Source organism: Lithobates pipiens, unplaced genomic scaffold (assembly GCF_037356315.1).
Source record: "Lithobates pipiens isolate NorthernLeopardFrog02 unplaced genomic scaffold, aLitPip1_a1.2 Scaffold_16, whole genome shotgun sequence".
Classification (NCBI taxonomy): Eukaryota; Metazoa; Chordata; class Amphibia; order Anura; family Ranidae; genus Lithobates; species Lithobates pipiens.
The window spans coordinates 237745724-237772355 of record NW_027507748.1 but is presented as its reverse complement, the minus strand read 5'-3'; the positions used below and the strand labels follow the sequence as shown (position 1 = coordinate 237772355).

At 42.1% G+C, this 26632-nt stretch overlaps 1 protein-coding gene across 3 annotated transcripts in view; it reads right to left on the bottom strand.

Moving 5' to 3' along the window:
* CUNH1orf116 (chromosome unknown C1orf116 homolog) overlaps positions 1 to 26632 on the bottom strand; it is a 124498-nt gene that overhangs the window by 31510 nt on the left and 66356 nt on the right. For all 3 annotated transcript variants that reach the window (XM_077481201.1, XM_077481200.1, XM_077481202.1), the window contains exons 2-3: positions 15296 to 15465; positions 12724 to 12886 (exon numbers count right to left, since the gene is read on the bottom strand). In XM_077481201.1, the coding sequence (XP_077337327.1) occupies positions 12724 to 12886; positions 15296 to 15409 (277 nt within the window). In that variant the 5' untranslated portion in view covers positions 15410 to 15465. The remainder of the gene's footprint in view (positions 1 to 12723; positions 12887 to 15295; positions 15466 to 26632) is intronic.

The following is a 26632-nucleotide window of genomic DNA, read 5'->3' as shown; positions in this document are numbered from 1 at the left end:
AGTCTCTTGGCTTCTCACCGCAGGCAAGACAGCACAGGACCACCCCTGGATCGGTAGGCCCCAAGACTTTTGGGCCTACCCTTCCAGTTGCAAAGCCTCAGGCCAGCTGGCCCCGAGACACAGGAACAGGCAGCCCACACCACAGTCCAGGAGGGCCATGAGGTTGGGATAATGAACCCCGGAAAAGAGACCCTCAAAAATGGCGTCAGTACCTTAAGTACCCCCACCCGGAATGCACAGCGGGTGAACCACTCCCACTGGGCAATTTCCAAGTAAATGGGGTATTCAATGCATTCAGCCTGTTGCATTTACAACACATACCGGTGGTGACAGCGACACCTACGGCCAAGTGGAAACCAGCACAACCCAGCTGAACTGGCACAGAAAATCAGAACTTTGAAATAATTAGCCTGAGCCAAACTGCAGCTTCAGACAACTTAAATTTGCAAAAACAATAGCGTCTGCTCATTAGGAGCAGGGAGCTACATTTATATTTTTTAAAAGCTCTTTTTTAAAAGGATTGAAATTCTCTTATTAACGTCAGCATATTTGGTAGAGTAATCCTTGGTTGTTATACATAACATATCTGCACATGCAGCCAATTAGTGTTCCATTCCCCTTTATTTTTACACCATATATGTTTGGATTTAACCACACCATCGAAAGAGAGGGTTCTATAGAAAGCATAAAATTAGTGACAATAGACACCCCTGACGTGTCATTTTTAAGCGTAAAATTATCGCTCAATAGGCAGTTTAATTCAGGAGTTTGGTTGTACATATAAAGATGCAGTTCAATGGAAACTTCAAAGTTATCAAATATTGCCAGTCCTCCCTGTCAAATGCTTTTTCGGCGTTGGTTGAAAGTAACAGGGTGGGCTGGGAACTGCCCCTGAAAAAAAAAAAAAAAAAAAAAAAGAGATGAAAGACAGAGTTCATAAAGAATTATCCCTAGCTTCACCACCAGGGACAAAACCTGTTTGGTCTGGTCCTCAGTGCGTGATCCGAGAGAGTAGTCTAGTAACCAAGACTTTCGGGTACCACTTTACATTATTAAATATTAAGTACCGTAATGAAATTGGATGAAAATTTCCACAGCTACATAAATCTTTCCCTGGCTTAGGCAACACGGATATATGTGTGGCAAGTGATTCAGATTGAAAGCCCTCTGACCCCGCAATGGAGTTGGCATGAGATCTGGGACGAGAATTTATTTAAATCTTTTATAAAGAAAATGGTATACCCATCTGGTCCAGGTGATTTACCCAACAGTTGTTGATTTTAAAGCTGTATAGAATTCTTCTTTCGTAATCTCAACCTCCAGCTTTTGAAAGGACTGAGTAGAAAGTTTGGGGAGCTGTGCATATTGCAAATAATTCAGAAATTTCCTGTTTTTCCCTTTGTGGATTTAGGGGTTAGCCCTCAAGTACATATCCGCAAAAAAATAGCAGAAGGTCTGTGCAATAGGAGGAAACGTGTGCACAAATTCCCCAGAATAGGATTTAATCTTAGAAATAAAGCAGTTTTCTTTTCTTGTAATGAACGAGCCAACATTTTACCTGGTTTATCTTCCCATTCGTATCATCTCTGGGACACAAGCTACGAGCACTTTTTGAAATCCAATTTGAGTAGCAATTTACCCACTTCAGCCCCAGAAGGGTTTACCCCCTTAATGACCAGGCCATTTTTTGCGCTATGGCACTGCAATATTTTAACTGACGATTGCGCAGGTGAGCGACGGTGTACCCAAATAAAATAGAAGTCTTCTTTTTCACCACAAATAGAGCTTTCTTTTGGTGGTATTTGGTCACCTCTGTAGTTTTTAATTTTTTGCGCTATAAAAAACAAAAGAACGACCATTTTGAAAAAAACTAAAATAAATATTTTATAAATTCTGCTATAATACATATCCACAAAAAAAAAAAAAAAATCCCAATAAAGCGTATATTGATTGGTTTGCACAAAGGTTATAGCGCCTACAAAATAGGGGATATTATTTTTTATTTTTACTTGTAATGGTGGTGATCAGTGATTTTTAGTGGAACTGCGACACTGTGGCAGACAGATCGGACACCTAGATTACACGTTTGACACTTTTTTGGGAACCAGTGACATGATTACAATGATCAGTGCTAAAAATATACACTGACGCTGTATAAATGACAGGGAAGGGGTTAACATCATTGGTGAGCAAAGTGTTAACTGTATGGGGGATGGGCTCACTGCATGGGCACTCTGATCAATGTTCCCGATTAGCAGGAACACTAGATCAGAGTGTCCATGCCTGACAGCATGGCGGTCTGCTTGTTCTGTCTCTGTGGAAACTGATCACGGGTGGCCGGACCCACTGATTGGCTCCCCCTGTCAATCAGTGCGCAATCGTGGCTCCGGTGGCACGTAACCCCTAGTGGGCATTGACAAAATCACGTACAGGTACGTGATTTTGCACAATAGAGCCACCTGGCCACAATATCCATGTAAAGTTTACTAAACAGCTTTTTGAAGGGAAAGTTTGTGCCCTTTCCAAATCAGCTACCTGTACCAGCATTCTAGATGAGGTCTTGGAATGTATGTTGCATGCATGCTTCCAGCACTCAAGTGCATAACTTTACATTTATCAACATTAAACCTTGTTTGCCTCATAACTGCCCAGTGCATAATGTCTGCTCATAAGTTAGAGACATCCTGTAAGGGCATTATTTTGATGCACAGCTTTGTGTCATCTGCAAACACAGAAATGGTATTTGCCAAACTCCATATTTATGAATAGGTTCAAATTTAAAGGGTCCCAACACTGAATCTAAGACCAGCTTAGTTAGGGAGACATGTTGGTCCAAGGGACAAGCTTGATGCCTGTCCAAATTGTAGATCATCTTTCTCAAAAGGGGACAGCATGAGAGGAAGAACCATGTAAAACTGAATTTGACAGGACGCTAGGCTTAATGCCAAAATCAATGTACCAGGTATCTTAAATTTCTTGATAGAAAAAAATAAATAAAAAATGAAAAGCTCAGTTGAAGGTTTACACTTGACTAACCTCCAAACCGGTTCCATATATATTTATTTTTAAGCAGGTCCAATGGGACCCAAAGATGCAGTAGGTGGGTCTAAATGGACATAAAAGTCGATTTACACCTCTCTGTCCATAGGGGTGAATGGACCTTACAATCAGTTCCGCCCAAACAGAAACATTCTGATTCCATGATTGACTCAGCCTCCAACTGATCTCGCTTTCAGACTACCCTTGTCTGCGGTCTATCTTTACTACCGACCTTGACCTGGATTACTGACTGCACGGTTACCTAGCAAATTCATATCTTACTGCTGAACAAAAAAAAGAAAAAAATCCCAATTAGCCTGTATTGAAAGGTTTGATTTTTAGCAGGACTGTGACATTGCAGCAGACAGATCGGCCATGTGACAGTTATACAGTGATCAGTGCTATAAAAATGCACCGATTACTGTATAAATGGTATTGGCATGGAAGGGGGTCAACAGAGAGAATCTCTGTGGAGCGATTGCCGATTGGCTCCCCACACTAGCGAATGGACATGCGCGGCCAAGCGGTTAAATGACAGAGGCTTGTGACTTGTTTATTTTTCAGCAAGCGTGGAGTTTTTAAAAGGAAATTTCAGTGCCATTCAGAAAAGGATAACCTTTGAACTAAAAAAGATAATGCTTTTTGACACAAGACATTGGTCTTAAAGCACAGCTTCATTTTCTAAATCAATAACACGTATTTTTATGACCATTTTCACCTCTCACTCTCCTCTTTCTATTCTATAACCTAATCTTTACTCCTTATCTGACTCACTTTTATTGCCTTGTTTTTCCACACTTCCTTAACAGGTGATATAATCGTAGAATCTGTCTTGGCATTTGGCAATGTTTGAAGCACTACTGCTTGGATCAGAAGAAGGAAGTGAATCTGCTAAACAAAATGTTAGTACAAACTAAAGGAACACACACACACACGGTATTCAACTGTGTCGTTACAAATATTCTTTTGATCGGATAGCATCAAGGTATGGCTAGGATTCTAGAGGACCTTGGGCACACTTTAAAATAGTTTCGGAATACAGAACAACCAGCAACAGTTGAGATAATGAACAGGAGACTGCAATATACTGTAGTACAGAGTATGAAACATACATGCAGGCAGCTGCAGTCTACTTTCTCCACTGCAGGTGGCACTTATTCACAGCGGCACTGCAGAGGAAGTCAAAAGGAACAGGATTCCTCTATGGTTTCCTGGGTCATTGGAGAAGCTATCCGGTTGGATGATGCTGCCCCATGTGACTGGCAGTTATCTTGGGTCAGGCAGAGTCTATTTAAGACACTGGCTCCCAGGCTTGATGCTCACGTGGGTAGTGTAGGGACAGGTCACCCATCCTTCATGGACAGTATTGCCGGTATGGAGAGGTTCCAGAGGAGTAGGGAAAGAGCAGGGACAGAAATAAAATAAATATACCATGCTTTCTCTTTAACCAGTTCTCAACCGGCGCACGACGATGTACATCGGCAGAATGGCACAGGCAGGCAAACTGGCGTACAGGTACGTCCAGTTGAAAATTGTCGCCCTGCCATCACGTGCATGCCGGCGCTCCAGTCAGGACCCCCCCCCCCCGTGAGTCTGGTCGCAGGTGCCGTGGACTCGATCGATGCGGGGATACCCGCGATCGTCTCACGGGGAGGCTGAACGGGGAGATGCCGATGTAAACAGCATCTCCCCATTCTGCCTAGCAACAAGTGACACTGATCTCTGCTCCCTGTGATTGAACACACAGTCCAGCCCCCCACAGTTAGTAACATGCCCCTAGGACACACTTAACCCCTACAATGCCTCCCCCTGGTTAACCCATTCGCTACGAGTGTCATTTACACATGAATCAGTGCATTCGTATAGCACGGATTGCTGTATAAATGACAATGGTCCCAAAAATGTGTCAAAAATATCCGATGTGTCCGCCATGTCGCAGTCACAATAAAAAAAAAAAATATATATATATATATATATATATATATATATATATATATATATATATATATTAATAAAAAGGCCATAAAAGTATCCCCTATTTTGTAAACGTTATAAATTTTGCACAAACCAATCAATAACCGCTTAATGCGATTTTTTTTTACCAAAAATATGTAGAAGAATACATATCGGCCTAAACTGAGGAAAAATTTATAAAAATTTATTTATTTTATTTATTTATAAAAAAGTAAAAAAGAATGCGTTTTTTTCAAAATCGCTCTTTTTTTGTTTATAGGGCAAAAAATAAAAACCAGAGGTGATCAAATACCACCAAAAGAAAGCTTTATTTGTGGGAAAAAAAAGGACATCAATTTTGTTTGGGAGCCATGTCACACGACCACGCAATTGTCAGTTAAAGCGATGCAGTGCCGAATCACAAAAAGTGGTCTGGTCTTAAGCCAGTAAAATGGTCCGGTCTGAAAGCGGTTAAGTTGTGAAGTAGCAGCCGGCACAGCAAAGAATCAGTAGCAAATTAAAAAAAACAATAAGTGAAAAGTGCAGCGCTAATAAACGGTCTTAGAATGAACCAAGACTGAACATTTAGACAAGGTTTGCAGTATATGGGAAAACCTTGAATGGCTTACCACAAAGATTGAACCAAAACAGGCATACGCCTAATGAGTTCAATCAAGTTTGTGGCTTAATACACCAGGGGATACAAGCATCAACATACACGACCTCCGGTAAGGGGTATAAACTCCTGTGGTCCTTCACAACAATACTTCTAATGAATAGCCCTCGAAGGGGGTATTAACAGGGAGCCAGATGAATGATTTCTCCCGTATGGTTTATAGGAAGAGGAGGAGAGAGGCTACATAGTGCAATTCCATTTCAGTAAAAAGGTATTTATTAAGTATAAAAGAAATACTCACATTTGTGAAGATAAGAAGCACTTGATATAAAATATGACACAGTGGTATCAGCAGAGCCCGTCCTGGCACGTTTCATCTAAAGCCCCATACACACCATCAGTTTTTCTGCAGAGTTTTTCCTTCAGATTTACCAAAACCATATAATATGAGGTCAAACCTTAGGAGTTTCAATATGTATGCAATCAGGCAGGCCCTTACACTACATGGTTTTGATAAACCCGAAGGAAAAACTCAGCAGAAAAACTAATGGTGGGTATGGGACTTAACAGGGGCGTAACTATAGGGGGTGCAGCAGTCGCGATCGCAACTGGGCCCTGTGCTGCAGGGGGCCCACGCAGCCCCCTTTACATATGGCAGGCAGCAGCATAGGCAGCTAGGGGTACCAGTGCACCATGCACACGGGTGGCTGGAGGTGGAGGGCGACTAGCAGAGCTCCATGCTTGACTATCGCACTGGCTGGTCTTTAGTCTTTTTGTGCATTCCTCGCATGACCTGTGTCCTTGGCGGCTCCTCAGAGTACCCCTCTCCTGCTCCATGCATTGCCGCTCAGTCCGATGCCTGTTCTCCCCAGCCAGAGTACAACCCGCACACTGCACTGCATACTTCTCCCGGGTAAACAAACTTTAAGCACACAGATGCAGTGCAGCCCTATGAGAGCCAGCCCCCAGAGGACACGGCAGGCTTGTCTGCCACCCCCCCCTCCTTCCCCGTCGTTCGTCATACACAGATGATGAAAGGTCTTTCTGGGAGATATGCTGATCGCCCGTCCAGCACACTGGATGGAGCCCAGGCCAACATGGATGAGTGCACGGCCTGCAGCTTGGTCATGGTGAGTGAGAAGAGACCATCCCCCACACACCATTACATTCCCCCTGGGGACAGGGGCCCCTTCTCACGTGGGGACAGGGACCCCTTTTCACCTGGGGGCAGTAACTTCATCTGCCCTGGAGAAAAGGACCTCATCTCTTCTGGGGACGGGGACCCCATCCTGCCTAGGGACAGTCCTCCAATGGGGCACCTAAAAAAAAAAAATAAATACTGATGCCAGTGGTGGAACTACAGGGCTCACAAAGGTCATACCTGTGACCACGCCCTGGAGTTACACCGCCAGACTCGGAGGGAAGGGCCCTGGCTGGGGTTCAGGGGGGCTCTTCATGGTTTCTTGCATCGGGGCCCTGAAGGTTCTAGTTATGCCACTGGGGCTTAATAAGACATCTGGGGTGCTTGTTCACTGCAGCCACTGCATTATTTAGTCAAACACACTTCTCTAGAGAATTCACTGATGTGGCAAAGAAAAAAAAAAAAAAAAAAAAAAAAAACAAACACACACACACACACACACACACACACACACACACACACACACTTCTTGCAGGGGTAATAACCCACTAAATTGTTAAAAAAAAGGAAAAAGGACGAACAGGTGGATTGATAATATTAGGAGCAATTTTGCTTTGTAGGGAAGGTACTCCCCTAAAAAGACATGCTGGTATGTTAATTGGCTTCTGCCCAAAATTGGCACTAGTATATGAATGTGAGTTGGGGACCTTGGATTGTGGGCTCCTTGAGGGTAGGGACTGATGTGAGTGTGCGATGTAAGTGTGGAGCGTTGCGTAAATTGACAGCGCTATATGGGTATTAAATAAATGGGGATAATTGTAGACATGCACCCACATTCACTCAGGCTGAACTGGATGGCCTGGTATCTTTATTCAACCTTACTATGTAAAAGTGACCTTGGCTTGTTCTGGCAATACAGGGCCCCAGACTCCGTCACTTTTAAGAATGTCCCAATGCCTGTTGCTTTAATCTCTCTATGTTGGACTGAGAATGAAGTTGGTATCAACCATTTAAAGGAATCAGTCTCACGTTGCGGTTTATCAGCCAATAAGCCACTCCTATCCACTTTTAGGGTACTTCTAAATTCCAAGTCCACCTCCGCTGGGTCATAACCCTTGTCTAAAAACCTGTGGCTGAGGGTCAAGGCTTGCATTTTAAAAGTCTCAGTATCTGTACATGCGTAACCACAGAAATGGACTCCATGGAACCGGGCGAAGCCAAGATTTGTGATCTTAGGGATAAAGCCATTGCTATCAGTTGGTTTAAAATATGTTTGCAATTTAAATTGGCGGGAGCTAATCTCAAGATCCAAAAAATTTATTTTGGTACAGCCAAATTCATAAATCAAAGAGATTCCTCGATTGTTCTAGTTTAAAAAAGGAAAAAAAAAAAAAAAAAATAGAGGAAGAGGAGGAGGTCGTCTATATATCTAGCCCACAAGACTAATGATGGTCTGTCCTCTGAATAGACTACATCCTCCTCCCACTTGGCCATGAATAAATTGGAGAAGCTAGGGGCAAATTTTGGATCCATAGCGACACCCTTCTGCTGAAGGAAATATCTACGGTCAAACCAAAACCAATTGTTTTTGGTGGCAAACTATGATATCATTTCCCTGTAATTCAGTAATGGAGTCATTGCGACTTAAAAAATGGTTAACTGCTTCAATCCCCAACATGTGGGTAATATTAGGTGTACAAGGAGGCCACATCAGCTATAGCCAATATGTAGTCTCCACCTATACTTTCCAGTAACCTAATAGTATCTATGGTATCTTTAACCGTTTGCTTACTGGGCACTTAAACCCCCCCCCCATCCAGACCAATTTTCAGCTTTCAGTGCTGATGCAATTTGAATGACAATTGCGCGGTCATGCTACACTGTACCCAAATAAAAAAAAAAAATTCCCCCCCACAAATACAGCTTTCTTTTGATGGTATTTGATCACCTCTGCGGTTTTTATTTTTTGTTAAAAAAAAAAAAAAAAAAAAAAAAAAAAATCTAAAGAGACCGAATAAAAAAAAAAAAAAAAAAAGAAGAAGTTTTTTATATTTCATTATAAAATTTTGCAAACAGGTAATTTTTCTCCTTCATTGATGTATGCTGATGAGGAGGCACTGATGGGCACTGACGGGTGGCAATAATGGGCACTGATCATTACACCGATAGGCTGCACTGCTAGGTGGCACCGATTGGCATCACTGGTGGGCATTGATAGATGGCACTGGCAGTTGGCACTGGCTGGCACAGATGAGGCATAATTGCCTCTTGCTCTTCGGGACCAATGTCCCTTGCAGATAAGCTGGTGAGCGGCTTTTTTTTTCTCCTCACGTGGTAAAAAAAATAAATAAAGATTACCGAGCTTTGTTTTGCTTTGCTTTGCTTTGTTTATATCATGTTATCAGCGGTCATTAGCTGACAGCAGATCACGTGGTAAGGGGCCGTCGTATGACGGCCTCCTGGAAATCCAGGTCCGCGCTGTGGCCGCCATTCGGCTATAGCGTGGACGGCAACTGGTTAAGGAATGAAGGAGTCTGTCTGACTAGTGATTGGAGGTAGAAATCAATAAAACCACCTATGCGAGTGGTGACCAAGTCGATACCACCAATACATTTACAATACAGTTCTTCTGTTGCTGCATCTGGACTGAGTGGTTTCAGCCCCCATACCATGTTGCACCTCTCCACATACAATATAGGATACAGCAGTAGGGCTGCCATCGGGTGGGGGGGCAGCCCATACACATGTACACAACTGCCTGGAGGAGCCGGCCACCTGGCTGCCCCCCCGTGGCCCAGCAGCACTAGCAGAATGCCACTCTGCTGTTTTCTTTCAGAAGAAGCCCAGAGAACGTCTCTCAGGGGAGACCTACAGCTTCCTTTGTTTGGCCGACAGGTGGGCAGGGAATTGGTTTTCACGTGATTAGTGGGAACGAGCGTGGCACACTCAAACTTAAGCCAGAGCTGAACGGAGTGGAGCAAGTAGTGTGTGCATAGGGAACAGACAGCATTAATCACCGACTGATTCAGAGTTTAGTTGGTTGGTAGCAGGTTTGCACTGAAAAGGAAAGGTGGGTCTGTCGGAGCTTTTGTGGATCGTTGGCCTGCCCATTAAATGAAGATACTTGCTGCTGCACAATTCCTATAATGCTGAGCAGACATTCGTGCAAACTGGGGTTATGGGGATGCTAATGTGGAGCTGCATGTGTGGACGAGGTCCTCCTGTGCTGCCAGCCTGCCAACAACTGTCTCCTTGCTCCATTAGGCAATCTCTTTGCTGGATGGGTATGGTCTCTTTACTGAATGATATGGGAATGTCTTGTACAGTCATGTTCCTTCTAAATTAACCACTTCAATACAGGACACTTTCACCCTCTTCCTCAACTGTGATGGTCTTGTGTCCACAGAGGAGTTAAAGGGTTTGTTAACCCATATAACTCAAACACTGCCAGACTTAGATTCTGGCAAAGCACACTTTACCTGTCTTATTAACCACTTCAATACCAGGCACTTAAACACCTTCCTGCCCAGACCAATTTTGAGCTTTCAGCGCTTTAGCACTTTGAATGACAATTGCGCGGTCATGCTACACTACCCAAATGAAATTTTTATAATTTTTTTCCCACAGATAGAGTTTTCTTTTGGTGGTATTTGATCACCTCTACGGTTTTTATTTTTTGCGCTACAAATAAAAAAATACCGAAAATTTTGAAAAAAAAAATGTTTTTTTTTGTTTCAGTTTCCAAACTTTGTAAATAAGTACGTTTTCTCCTTCACTGATGGGCACTGATGGGGCTACACTGAAGGGCACTGATGGGCACCAATGAAGTGGCACTGATGAGGTGGCATTGATGGACACCGATATGTGGCACTGATAGGCGGCACGGATGGGCGACATGGACGGACACTGATAGGTGGCACAAATTGGCACTGATGGCTAGCACGGATTGGCATGGATAGGCGGCACAGGTGGGCACTGAAAGGCGGCACAGGTGGGCACTGAAAGGCGGCACAGGTGGGCACTGAAAGGCGGCATTGGTGTTATACTATAGTAATGGATGCCAGTGCCAAACAATAATGCATGCCAATCAGTGATGCCCATTGTGGGCACTGATTGGCATCCATTATGGGTACTGATTGGCATCCATTGTGCTGACAGGCATCCCTGGTGGTCTAGAGAGGATTACCTTTTCCCTGGTGGTCTGGTGGCGTCCCTGGTGGTCCAGTGTGGGCATCCTCGGGGGGGCTGTGCTGATAATTGATCAGCACAGACCCCCCCTGTCAGAGGAGCAGCCGATCGGCTCTCCTCTACTCGCGTCTGACAGACGCGAGTAAGGGAAAGCCGATCACCGGCTCTTCCCATTTACACTGTGATCAGCCGTGATTGGACACGTCGGAGACTCTTTACCGAGATCGTAGTTGCCGGGTGTCAGACTGACACCCCGCAACAACGATCGCCGCGATGCGCGCCCCCGGGGGCGCGCAGCGGCTCATAATCCTGATCACGTCATATGACGTCCGGTCAGGATTATGCAACCACTTTGCAGCCGTCAATTGCCTATAGGGCGGGCGGCAAGCGGTTAAAAAACGAGCACTGCAATTACCTAGCGTTGTCCTCAGGATGGCCACACGACTCGCGGCCGCTGTATAGCTATGATGGATGAATACTACAGGGAGGGACCACGATCTCCCTTTGACATCAGCTGGGGAGATCACATGGCTGCTCAGGCTCTCCTGCAGTAGCCATGGAAACCAGCTGAGAGTCATGTGACCGACCTGAAGACATTGCTAAAAACTGTATTTACAACTCAGTGTGTATAATGCCGTGTGCTCTGCCAGGATATGAAAGAGTTGCTGGCAATGAGCAAAAAAAAAAAAAAAATGTACAGTTTACTAGAAGCAGTGGGGGCGGAGACAGACACGAGCAGACATGCAGGAAGGAGGGGGAGCAGAGGGGACAGCAGCATATGACGGAGGGCGGTAATTAGACCACTGTGATCAGGGCAAAGCTGCCCTGATTTTCATGGTCCGTTTAGAGAGGGGATGCAGGAAGTGGCAGATTCTGGGTTTTTTAATTTTAATTTTTTATAGTTACATCACGGCAAATTACATAGTACAAGCGCTGCACTGTTTAATCTGATTTAAGGGTGTTTTGGGTTAAAAAACACTTTAAATAAATACATTGTGAGAATGCATAGAATTTAAACACGCCACCAAAAGCTGAACAGAAAAGGATTAGAAAATTTTAACAAAATAGTGAAAATGGGCAAACAGCACATGTACCTACTGGTCCCATCTGGCAATGAGGAGAAATCACCTGGGCTATTCAAGCAAAAGATATACAGTTCCTAATTCAACTGTAGTGACAAGATTGAAGTTAAAATTATTTGGCTGTTTCTCCCCCCCCCCCCCCCCCCCCCTACAGGAAGAACTGAATCTCAGAATGTAACACTGCCTCACCGATCCAGACACAAAGGGCTAGCTGAAAAACCAGAGCAATGAGATTATATCATACACAAGAATGAGATTGCCCTATTTTCTGTGTAATACCTTTTAAGCAAAATGTGGGATTATTTATCTTGCAGCAGGATTTGTACCAAACAATTCAAACCTGCCTAAGGTTACCAAATTCCATTCTGAACTGTGAACCACTAGGAATTTTCGCTAGTGCTTTCTGATGAGAGACCTTACAACAGTTCTCAGATTTTTGGGTATATTCTGCAGATTACATATTTTGTGAGCCTTTTATGCATATGCTGCCAAAAGATACAAAATCTGGCTTGTCAGCCAGGTTTACCAATTAATGTGGAGCAGAACTTTTGTACACATTCATACATTTCTAGATAAAAGATTAAAGCTAAAGCATATTTACACAGTGATTGATAAGTTTACAGCAGCCTGGAATCACCCAACTTTGTTTTCTCATTGTCCATTTTATCCTCAGTTTCATAGAAGTTGACATTTCAAATACTTACTAGCAGAAAACGGAATCGCTAGGAGGCTGTCCGCATTATTTGTTTCAGCTTCATCATTTGATAATCCACTGTCTTCCTCATGGTCTAAGGACTCTATAGTTTCTTCAAGAAACATCAAGCATTCTCGCTCTTCAGCGGAAAGATGATCATATCCTTCTCCACTCTAAAAGACCAAAGGCAAAAGTCTAAATAAAAGCAGTTCTTGGTTTGTAAAATGCATAAACTTTACACAGTAAGGTACAGGGTTGCCAAGCTCTTAAAGGTATAGCACTGGAAGATAAATGATATACTGTATGCCATTTAATTGTAAATTTCATATGTCTTTCTAAGATTATATTCCCTGGTTATACAAACTTTCTATCTTAAATTATATGTATTATAAATATGTTTTATGATGCATTGTACATTTGTAGCTAGAATATTGTTGGCAGGGAATTATTCTAAACAGTGGTGCATTGGTACCATTTCCCACCGGTGGCATCCATCTAGAGTTAGCTTTTTGAAGCATGTTGCGATTTTGTGTCCTATATTGTAAATGCTGCTCCATACCTCCCAATTGTCCATGAATTGAGAAAACTGTGCCTCTTTTGGAACCAAATCGCTTTGTCCCTCTTCCTTGATCAGCTGTCTCTCCCAAAGTAAGATTCTCTAAAAATGTACTATTAAACTATTTAAAGTGTTTTACGGTGCTAAACTTTTTATATAACAACATTTCAATTATTCCATTTGTGGTTTGAAAGGCCAAAATAAAGGCGATAAAAAAGTAGTTATAAAAAATTGCATTAAACCAGTCATTTTTTGTGCATTAATCCTCATGGTCCATGTTACTGGAGGCATGGCAGGGGAATGTCATCTGCCTATATGCTTCGTGCTATATGTCCTCCCATCCCACAAAGTTGGAAGGCATGCTGCCCTAATTACTAAATAGGAGTGATAAGTTTGCTTTTCCTTAACCAATAGGATACATACACAGTCATTTCACGTGATCATCATGTCACATGTGAATACATGTACTATCAAGCAATAAACACAAGAGAAATTGAAAGATAACCTGTGAATGTATGTTGTATAAATAGATCGAGGCTCCCCCAAATAAGTTTATTAGAAAAGGGATATGCACGCGTTTTACATGACAAAAAAGGATGCACGAGTAAGGCTAGACATTCAGTAAACAGGGAGTTTTTTTTTTCGTTTTTTTTAAAGTCCCAATTTTAAAACAGATCTGTGCAACCACACACCACCAATGAATGAAACCTACATGACTTTAAAACAGGAGTGACCTAGAATTTCAAATGACATCTACTAGATACCACTACTAGCTCCCAAATAGACGGTAACCTCAGTCTTTAACAAGATGGCGTCTATGCAACCAGAAGAGGTTTTGTGTTCTCCAATTTAGCAAGATTGAGTCCGTAATAACAGTGCAGCGTGCATTTCAACAGTTTTGGGATTCATCCACCCATGGCTAAGAACATTCAGCATTGGTATAAAACAATCTGAAGAACCGGGGTGTTTATGTAAGGGCAAGAGCCCAAGATGACCACACACACTTCAGAGAAAAATGTGCAATTAATTTTACAGGCAAAGCCTACACAAGTCGCCATGCTAGCTGAGAACATGCAATTCCTCATATGACTGTTTTTGCCGTGTGTTAAGACGTTTGCTTCTGAGGCCATACCAACTGCAAATGGTGTAAGTGAACAAAGAAAACAGAGCATATGCTCTTAGACAACACGGAGGATGACATATTCTTACAGCGGTTGATTTTTTGTGATGAAGCAACGTGTCATCAGCCACACAAACTTGTACAGCATGAGCAAGATTCAAAAATAGGTTTTGTGCAGTTTAGGTTTACAAAGATTAATGTTTTTTTTATTTTTTGAGGGAAACACTGTTACAGGAAATTCCTGTCTTGAAATGCTGAAGGACTAGCTTTTCCCACAACTTAATAAACACAGACAATTTCATTTTTCAGCAAGACGGAGCACTGCCATATTGGCACAACCAAGTTTGTTCATTTCTAAATAAAACATTGCTTTAACGTTGGATAGGTCACATGGTTGGGACCCCAAGACTTAGCACTATACTCCTGGCTCCCAAGATCGCCAGACATTACACCCTGTGACTTTTTTCTTGTGGGGATATGTAAACAACGGGTTTATGTTCCACCATTACCCACCGACTTGAATGAGCTCAAAAACAGAAACGCGGCTGCAGAAGACGACACCATATGTCGGGCACATCTGAGACCTGTTCTTCTGTAAATCATTGTTGCATTCTGTGAGTGGTCCCTGTCAGGTGCCCTCCATGGCTTGTTGTGAATTGCTGAACTTTAAAACTTTAAATACTTTAATACAAGTTCTGTGTTCTGCAATGGGATTCTGAGTGTTTACTGTCGCTGTGCCTCTCCATAACTGCCAATTTTATGTAGCCCCCAGATAGGTACCCATAAATATACTGTACATGTTTATATTAAGCTCAAACCATCTCATTATATAATTAATCTACAAAAATATACACACTCCTTTTCAAATGTCACTTAGCACATATGCACAAGATATAATATACTTACAAAAGTAGAGTGGTTGGAGGAGATGCTTTCAATACTGTCACAGCTACCAGTGCTGCCCACGCTGTTCAAGGCTTCCATACCTACATGCCTTGTCCAAAGTTTTCTCTCTTGCATCACCCAAACCAGAGAATTTTAGGATAAAAACGCCTTGATCAGTCCCAAAATAGATGCTGTAGATCAAAAGACATCCTCCAATTACTTTGCAATAACGTCACAAATAAAGTGGTAAAAATTAAACATGTCTCACAATAACAAATTTTGTAATAATGGGAGGAGAGAGGGGGGGAGGGGGAGAGGAATGGCAAAAGATGATTGAAGTGGATGCAAATATCTTTGAAAAAAATAAGTTGTTTGTTATGTTAAATATAAGTAAAAAGGCACCTCGTCTGGTTTTCCTCCATCTTCATAAAATGTATCAAAAGCATTACTCCTATCTGAAGCATGAGTGTTTTGCAAAATGCACGTTCTATGCTTTATAGAAAATGGCCACAAGGTTTGTTTGTTCTGATGCAGGACTACATTACCAATAACCCTCGATGCACAATAGCACTAGTGCAGGCATGTACTGGGGGAGGGATAGACAGGACTAAAAGATTCCCACTTTCTATCCAGAAGCTCATTGGCAGCAGCAGTAGAAATTGAGGAAATTAGGAAAGAGCGGGGTAGTAATATATACATGAGCATTTCTTCTCCAGACACACATACAGGGCTGACACCAATGCTTAGCATTTTCTTTTAAGGCAGGCCATAGGTGTGTTTTGCTCTCCTGCAGCCACAGGTTGGAGGAAAGAAACTTGCACAATTCCCCCATCAACACAGACAATGCTGACAGAGGAATCCCTCCTGCCGAGCAATTGTCTGCTCGAGGCAGGGGAAGCCATCTCCTGGGAGAAGGCATTGATTATTACTAGCAGTTAGAGCAGCCGCTAACAACCATCACAAGTGAATCTTGCAGGCTGGTTGTACCCAAGGAAAAAAAAATAAATAAATAAAAAACCGACAGACGATCGACTTGGTACATTCAGCCTGCCCACACAATTCGAATCTCGGCTAGTTCCTGCTAAACTGACCGAGATTCTAACAGTCCAAGACCGGCCTGTCAGAAACCATGAAATCAGACCGAGACAGAAGTAAAGTTAAAACACACTTGTTTAATAAGAAAAGTAAATAGAACAAAAAGGTAGTCAAAAGTTTGGTAACTGGAACCGATAGTCAGCCAAGCCAGAAAGTCAAGGAGCCAGAAGGGATGTCAGCCAAGCAAGTCTTTAAACAGGAATGCAGGGGATGTCTCTGATGTTGAACAAGGCAAAAAAGGTAGAGATCCTCTGGACTGGATGGCTTAAGAGGTCAGGACTGATGAGCAGGATATCATTAACAGGTGAGTAGCTGTGGAGAGATAGAAGGTGGCAATTAGCCTACAGCTGAGCCGCCAGCTCAGAGAAGGAAGGGCTGAGCTCAGCCCTGACAGTACCCCCTCTCCTTGATGACCCCTCCTCCTCGGAGGACCACCAGGCTTGAGGGGGGGGGGGGGAACAAAAAAATAAAAGTCTATGGAAATCATGGAGGAGGATGAGATCCAAGAGTGTTCCTCCAGACTGTACCCCTTCCAATGCACCAGGTATTGTATGTGCCCACAGAACCTACGGGAGTCAACAATGGACTGTACTTCATACTCCTCAATAGGGATGAGCCAAACACCCCCCATTCGCATGTTCTGGATGCGAACCGAACAGGCAAAAAATTTGTTCAAACACCGTTAAAGTCTGAGGGACACGAACATGAATAATCAAATGTGCTCATTTTAAAGGCTTATATGCATGGTATTGTCATAAAAGTGTTTGGGACCCGGGTCCTGGCCCAGGGGACATGTATCAATGCAAAAAAAAAAAAAAAAAGTTATAAAAAAAAAAAAAATAACAGTTTAATTATTCCTTTAAATTTCGTACGGGGGGGGGGGGGGGGTGTCAGGTATAGTATGCCTGTAAAGTGGAGCATGTCTTCCATGTTTAGAACAGTCTGACAACAAAATTACATTGCTAAAAAGGAAAAAAGTAATTTAAAACTACTCGCGGCTTTAATGAATTGTCGGTCCAACAATACACAAAATTTCATTGATAAAAAAACGCCATGCAATTTTCCCACAGGGGAACCCCGAACCAAAAAAAATTAAAAAATAAAAAAATCGCGTGGGAACCCCCCAAAAATCCATACCAGACCCTTATCCAAGCACAAAACCTGGCAGGCCACAGGAAAAGAGGGGGGGGACGAGAGAGTGCCCCCCTGAACCATAACAGGCTACATGCCCTCAACATTGGGAGGGTGCTTTGGGGTAACAGCCCCCCCCCCAAAGCACCTTGTTCCCATGTTGATGGGGAGAAGGGCTTCATCCCCACAACCATTGCCCAGTGGTTGTGGGGGTCTGCGGGCAGGGGGCTTATCGGAATTTGGAAGCCCCCCTTTAATAAGGGGAACCCAGATCCCACCCCCCATGTGAATTGGTAATGGGATACAAATGTATCCCTACCATTTCACCAAAAAAGTGAAAGGGTTAAAAAACACAAGAGACGGTTTTTGACAAGTCCTTTATTAATTTCTTCTTCCTCCGCTCTTCTTGTCCCGCATCTTGCTCCGGCTTCTTCTCCGATTACAGGGTACTCATAAATGGCCTGTTCTGGTCTTAAAACGCAGTTTTCTACGCGTCGCCCTCAATCCTCACAAAAATTGTATGGCTCTCTCAAATCAAGCTATGTGAAAACCGCCGTTCCCTTGAGGTGGTCAAATAACTCCATAATCAACAGAATCAGATAGGCATTCTTAATCGTGAAACGATTGAGACCCCTATAATCAATACAAGGTCTCAGTTCACCACTCTTCACAAAGAAGAAACCAGAACCAGCAGGAGACGAGGATTTGCGGATGAAACCTCAAGAAAGAGCATCTGCAACATATTCCTGCATGGCCTATCCTCCAAGACCGACTATGGGTAAATCCCAGCCACCTGGGGGTATGGCACCAGATTGAAAGGTCAATTGCACAATTAACTGATCCATGTAGTGATCCTGCTCATCCAATCTGGGAAAAAAATATTACCAACAGGTGGTTTGACTGAATCTTCTGAATTCATGGCCAACTGTCATAAACCATGAAATCAAACTGAGACAGAAGTACAGTTTAAGCACACTTTTTTAATAAAAGTAAATAGAACAAACAAACATAGTAAAAAACATAGCCAAAGTTCGGTAACTGGAAAGGATAGTCAGCCAAGCCAAACCCACAACGTCAGGGATCAGTGTAGTGGAAAAGCAAGCAGGATCTGGAGCCAGAAGGGATGTCAGCCAAGCAAGTCTTTAAACAGGAATGAAGGAGATAGTCAACTTCACAGAGACTAAGGCGAAGGCAGAGATCCTCTGGGCTGGATGACTGTAGGCAGGACTGACGAGCAGGATATCAACAGGCGAGTAGCTGTGGAGAGATAGTAGCTAGTAATTAGCTGACAGCTGAGCAGCCAGCTCAGAGAAGGAAGGAAGGGCTGAGCCCAGCCCTGACACGGCCTTACAGTGTCAGTGTTGTCAGCCCATAACAGGAAGTTTGCAACAGCCTGTAGTATGGGCAGAATCATGATTTTTTTTAAAAAACTACCACGGGGCAAGGGAAAATTATACTGCATATGATTTCATTCATATTTGACCAAGCATACTGTACACTTTAGCACTGGGTCCTTACAAAACAGCATTGATTTGAAAGATTTTTAAGATGAAGTAACTTCCCCCCCCCCTCCCCCCCTTTACCTGCATCAAGATAACCATAAGAAACAGATATCCATATAGTCTTTAAATGCATTGCTAATATAAACAGTGACAAAACTAAGACAAAGCGACATATAAAATGAGGGAGAAACTGTAGGCCGACTGCATATCCTCACATGACCAAAATGCACACATTAAGAATCTCCTGATTATTGAATTATGAGAAAAACTTCAAGTCTTAAAAAAAAAAAAAAAAAAAAATTAAGATCTAATAAAAATAATATGAAAAAGTAGTGATTGAAGAACTAAACATTCAAGTCTAATAGGAGCCAAATTAAATTCAATGTTGTAAAGACCATTGATATTTTCATAGAATAATGGAGGCTACAAGAAAAGGCACACCACTTGAAATACATAAAAACAAAGTTATAGAAAAAAAAAATGCAAAATATATCAGATATGACAGGACAAATATACACATATGCAATCATACAGACTAGATACACAACTCTGGCCCCACAGAATGAAGCCAAAGTTCAAAAAATAGCAGTCAAGAGAGCTGCACCTTCAGATTAAGCTTGTTTTTTTGAATTGAAGCACAACAGGAATTGAAGTAAAAGGGGTAAAATTTAAAAACATGGAGTTGTAGGTTTTAGCCAATGGCAGAATACTGGAAACACTATTGAACAAGTGATTAGTGGCGTCAATATATTAGGCATACTGAACACCTCATCTGGTCACAGGAGTCTCAGAAATTGAGAACTATGGTCAATATAGGTCACACGAAGGGGTAAAGAGGTTGGAGATGGTAAAGGAAGACGCAGAAGGAGTGAACAGACTGAAAATATTCAATGTATAAAACAAAAAAAAAAAAAAACATTTATTCAGTTTTGCATTTTATATGGCGTACAAATGTAAGCTATAAAAATTTGATTATACGTTCCCTTCCCAAAAGTGCGGTTACATGATGTCCTTCCTAAACAATCTGTATCACATGGAAATAATAGAACAAAGCTTCCTTGAAGAACATCATTAACAGCCTAATAAAGTCAAACAACGTGACCAACAACTGCTGGTCAGGCAAATGTCTGTACATGAAAAAAAAAGTGTTGATCATTCCCTTTTCTATTAAACAATAGAAACAAACCCCAATCCCCCAAGCATGCGTTACATAGTCATTTCTGCCAAGGGGAGGATTTAACATGCACTAAAATGGAATTGCACAGAGACATACCTGCAAGCAAAAAAAGGATAGTATATATAGTATCAGGTAATAAAGAGCTAAAGTAGATGACAAAACAGAAATAGCAGTTTAACTAGTGTCAGCTTCATATCAACATTAATGTGGTCATGTGTCACAGACTTAACTTGACAAACCGGGTTTACTAGGTAGTGTACACAGGGTGTGTAACATGGGGAGAGGATATGACGTACGTAATAAAGCAGTAAGAGAAAAAATAAATAAATAAATAAGGAATGCAGTTGAATCTTTCTGATCAGTAGCATTTTACGCGGTAGCAATAAAGTGGATACAAATGGTAGTACAACATATTAAAGCGGGATTCCGCTGCGTTTTTTTGTTTTTTTTTACCTGTGTCACTGGTGGGCGATTCCTACGGTGTCTTTGCAGTCACGATCGGCGTCTTTTTAACCCCCAGCGTGACGATTTCATTGCTAAGGAAAACTTTTAAAAAAGCAGTCCGGCGGTTTCCATTTTCACTGTGGGTGTTTGAAGCCCACAGGCATTTACTTCCTGGATGTGATAATGCTGAGCTCCCAGCATCCACCGCTCCATCTCGCACATGCTCATTGAGTGTCCTCTTTGTTTTCCTTCCTCTTGCCTCATGTGCTATAGTGGTAATGGCAGATAGAGCTGCCTGCCCACTTTCAAAATGGCAATTTCGGACATGCCCTCGTCACGTGACCAGCGTCCTCCTTCCGAAATCTCACGAGATTTCGGCATGACTGTGTCCCCCACTGATTCCTGGGAAATAGCTAAAAAAAGTTCCCAGGGACCATTGCGAAGCCGATAAACACGCCTACTCCCACGGGAGGAGAGCCCAGAAGTCGGCATAAACATTAAAAATAAAAAGGTAAATACTGCATATTATTTTATTTCAATGGTCATAACTGCATCTATGTTCCAAAGCCATTTGAATAAGATGAACTTGCAATTTTCTGTACAAAACCGCTTTAACCACTTCAATACCGGACACATAAACACCTTCCTGCCCAGACCAATTTTGAGCTTTCAGCGCTGTCGCACTTTGAATGACAATTGCGCGGTCATGCTACACTGTACTCAAATGACATTTTTATAATTTTTTTCCCACAAATAGAGATTTCTTTTGGTGGTATTTGACCACCTCTACGGTTTTTATTTTTTGCGCTACAAATAAAAAAATACCGAAAATTTTGAAAAAAAAATTTTTTGTTTCAGTTTCAAAACTTTGTAAATAAGTACGTTTTCTCCTTCACTGATGGGCACTGATGGGGCTACACTGCTGGGCACCAATGATGTGGCACCATTGAAGTGGCACTGATGAGGTGGCATTGATGGACACTGATATGTGGCACAGGTGGGCACTGATAGGCGGCATTGTATGTTATACTGTACTAATGGATGCCAATCAGTGCCAAATAATGCATGCCAATCAGTGATGCCCATTGTGGGCACTGATTGGCATCCATTATGGGCACCGATTGGCATCCATTGTGGCACTGACTGGCATCCCTGGTGGTCTAGGGAGGATTACCTTTTGCTGGGCATCCCTGGTGGTCTGGTGGCGTCCCTGGTGGTCCAGTGTGGGCATCCTCAGGGGGCTGTGCTGATAATCGATCAGCACAGACCCCCCCCCTGTCAGAGGAGCAGCCGATCGGCTCTCCTCTACTCGTGTCTGACAGACGCGAGTGAGGTAAAGCCGATCACCGGCTCTTCCTACTTACACTGATCAGCCGTGATTGGACACGGCTGATCACGTGGTAAAGAGTCTCCGTCAGAGACTCTTTACCGAGAGAGTAGTTGCCAGGTGTCAGACTGACACCCCGCAACAACGATCGCCGCGATGCGCGCCCCTGGGGGCGCGCAGCGGCTCATAATCCTGATCATATGGTCATATGACATCCGATCAGGATTATGCAACCACTTTGCCACCGTTAATTGCCTATAGAGCGGGCGGCAAGTGGTTAAGTACTTCAATAATGGCTTTCTGAATCAGAACGTACATTAAAAAAATTGTACCAACAGTATTTCATGAGGTCTACACATAATGGGTTCTAGGACTATAGCAGTTTTAACCACTTCCAGACCGCTGCACGTCGATATACGTCCTAAGTTTGAAAAGGAATATTGTGGTTATGGTAGCAGCTGGCTGCCATAACCTCAGTGTCCTCTTTTTGTCCAGCGGTCCAGCTTCCGATAACAGTGGTCTCTGCGAGATCACTTAATTGGCCACTTACTGGAGCCGTCATGGATGTTGATCCATGCTGGGTATGGAGACCAATGAGGGAGAAGATGGTTGCCACCCATCTCCATACTATTGCTGGGCGGAAGCGACGTCAAAAATGTCAATAGCTCTTAAAATGGCTTTTTTATTGCATTTTAGTGTAAATATGAGATCTGAGGCTTTTTTGACCCAAGATCTCATATGTAAGAGGTCCTGTCATCCTTTTTTCTATTACAAGGGATGTTTACATTCCTTGTAATAGGAATAAAAGTGACAATAATTTTTTTTTATTTTTTTTTTAAACCGTGTGAAAATAAAAACAACAAAAAAAAAAAAAAAAAAAAAAAAAAAAAAAAAAAAAGGTAAAATAACCACTTCAGCCCCAGAAGAATTTACCCCCTTCCTGACCAGATCGTTTTTTGCAATTCAGTTTTAACTGACAATTGCGTGGTCGTGCGACGGGTCTCCTAAACAAAATTGACATTTTTTCCCCCATAAATAGAGCTTTCTTTGGTGGTATTTGATCCCCCCTGCACTTTTTGCTATAATAAAACCCCCAAAAATGTATAAAAAAAAAAAAAAAAATCCCCTCAGTTTAGGTCAATACGTATTCTACTTTTTTTTTTCTTTTTTTTTTTTTTTTTTTTTTTTAAGCGATTATTGGATTGGTTTGCGCAAAAGTTATAGTGTTTACAAAATAGGGAATAGTTTTATGGCATTTTTATTAATAATTTTTTGTTTTTTTTTTTTTACTAGTAATGGTGGCAATCAGCAATTTTTATCTTGACTGCAACATTATGGCAGACACAGAGGACAATTTTGACACATTTTTGGGACCATTGGCATTAATACAGCGATCGATGCTATAAAATTGCATTGATTACTGTAAAAATGTCTGGCAGTGAAGGGGTTAACCACTAGGGGAGGGAGGGTTCAACCACTAGGGGAGGGAGGGGTTAAGTGTTCCTAGGGGCGTGTCTGTCTGGGGGCGTGGCTGTGTGTGACATCACACTGATCGCTGCTCCTGATGACAGGGACGATCAGTGTGCTGTCAATACTCAGAACGGAGAGATACTGTTTACAATCGGCATCTCCCCGTTCTTGAGCTCCATGACACGTTCGCAGGTATCCCCACGGAGCTCGCGGCAGGCGCACGCGGGCACGACGGGGAATTCAAAGTGACGTACGGGTACATTACTTTGCCCAGCCGTGCCATTCTTGCAACGTATTTATACAGGAGCCGGTCGGGAACCTGATAAATAAGAAGAGAATTTTTTTTTAAATGTGCTCCGTCCGGTCGATCTCGCATGCAGAAGCAAACGCATACGTGAGTAGCGCCCGCATATCTTCTAGATTGTAAGCTCTAACAAGCAGGGCCCTCTGATCCCTCCTGTATTGATTTGCATTGCAAGTGTACTGTCTGCCCTCATGCTGTAAAGTGTTGCGAACACTGCTAAAAAAAAACGCTATATAAATCCTGTATAATAATAATAATAATAATAATAATAATAATAATAATAAAATAAATATGAAAAAAAAGGTGTTCAAACCACACATGTAAGGCATCGCCATGATTGGTAGAGCAAGAGCAAGAATTCTAGCCCTAGACCTACTCTAACTCAAAACATGCAACCTGTAGAAATTTTTTAAACGTCGCCTATGGAGGTTAAGGGTAAAAGTTTCTCGCCATTCCACGAGTGGGCGCAATTTTGAAGCGTGACATGTTTGGTATCAATTTACTTGGCGCAACATTATCTTTCACAATATAAAAAAAAATTGGGCTAACTTTACTGTTGCCTTATTTAAATTAAAAAAAGAAAAGAAGTGTATTTTTTTTTTCCCAAAAAAAAGTATGATTGCAAGACCGCTGTGCAAATGCGGTTTGACAGAAAGTATTGTAATGACCGCCATTTTATTCTCTAGGGTGTTAGGGGAAAAACGTATAACGTTTGGGGGAAGCAAAATGATTCCCCAGCTCTACTGCCAATATGATGATCTATGAACTGTGGACCGGTGCTCTAGCCAGGATGTTCAGGCCCCAAAATGCAGTACTTGAATCAGAAAAAGGCTGGCGACTCGGATGTTTTTGAATAAAAAAGTCCTTTATTTCGTTACATTGGTACGCGGATACAGGCTACGCCAACGCATTTCGGATAAGAAGCTTTCATCACAGCATACATGTTTGATTTAAAAACTGATATTTATAACAGAGTAAGCACTCCAAATAGGACAGGTGCATCCTAATCAGAGCAACCAAAACAATAAAAAACACATGGAGAGAAGCACAGTAGGAATATGAGGGACATATCATGAACAAATAAAGCATATTCAAAATGGTGCAATAAATGTATCAAACAATGTGACTATGTTAAAAAAAAAAAAAAAAAAAAAAAAAAAATGAAGAAGATGTCCATCCTATCCTTTAAACCATATATGGTTTTCTATTACTGAGGGTGTGGATCCACCGTACTTCACGCTTAAGCAAAATACGATGTGTCACCTCCTCTTTTTATTTTTATTTTTATTTTTTAACCTGTTCAGCACCAAATAAGGAAAAAGTGTCAAGATTACCATGAGGGAATTCCCGGAAATAGTTTGACACATTTGAGATATTTTTAGCATTAATATTTGTAGTGTCATACACATGTTCCGAGATTCTAACTCTCAACAGGCGTATAGTGCACCCAACGTACTGTAGCCTGCAGGCACTACACTGAATAACATATACCACCGATTTAGAGTTGCCGTTTATGTACCGTTTGATGGTATACGTTTGCTTGGTAGAAAAAGAAAAAACTGAGGTGCTTTTTTTATGGTCTAGGACACTGCCTACAGGTGTTGTGGCCACACATGTAGGAACCTACAGTAGAAAGCCAGGTCTGCGATTTGTTTGACTTCTGCGAACAAAACAAGATGGCTGACAACATACTTCCCAGACTGGCCCTTCTACTAGAAAATTGGCAAACCCCCCTGGATAACAAAGTACAGATCCTTGTCAGCATACAAAAGGGGGAGAGTTCCAAGTAATTTTCTAGCAAAAAAAAAAAAAGTAATAGAGATATAGATATAGATATAGATATCTTTTGAATATACTAAAGTGATTGTATTACATGGACACCAGTCCATCCATTTCAACCTATGGGTATGTGATATTTATTTTCTAACAACTCCCATTGCCCCGTATATTCCGTCTTCTAAGAAACACATCTAAAAAGGTTGTTTAAGTTGTCGACAGTCAGCTAATACCACTTCCTGGGGGAGGAAAGTTCTATATTTTTACCGCTCTATCAGTAGAGAACTCTTTCCGCAATCCAAGGTTAAGCCTTTTTTTTCTAACCTGAAATTGATAGTTACATGACTGGATATAACTTAAAAGGGCTGACCAGGTAGGACCTCACATCATAAAAAGGTCTTGTTAAAATATATATCACATATACAGTGCCTTGGAAGAGAATTCATACCCTTGAAATTTTCCACATTTTGTCATGTTACAACCAAGAGCATACATTTATTTTTATTGGGATGTTATGTGATAGACCAACACAAAAGTGGCACAAAAATTGTGAAGTGGAAGGAAAATGATAAAATTGTTTTATTTGTATTCAGCCCACCTTTCGGTGCAATTACAACGGCAAGTCTTTTTGGGGATGTCTCTACCAGTTTTGCACATCTAGGGAGGGTGACATTTCTGTCCATTCTTCTTTGCAAGCTTTGTCAGTTTGGATGGAGAGAGTGTCTGTGAATAGCAATTTCCAAGTCTTGCCACAGATTCTCAATTGGACTTGGGTCTGGACTTTGACTGTGCCATTCTAACGCATGAATATGCTTTGATTGAAACCATTCCATTGTAGCTGTGGCTGTATGTTTAGGTGAACCTCCACCCCAGTCTCAAGGCTTTTGCAGACTCTACCAGGTTTTCTTATAAGATTGCCCTGTATTTGGCTGCATCCAACTTCCCATCAATTCCAACCAACTTCCCTGTTCCTGCTGAAGAAGCATTCCTAAAACATGATGCTGCCGCCACCATGTTTCATGGTGGAAATGGTGTGCTTAGGGTGATGGGCAGTGTTAGTTTTCTACCACATATAGCATTTTACTTTTAGGCCAAAAAGTTAAAGTTTGGTCTCATCTGACCAGTACCTTCT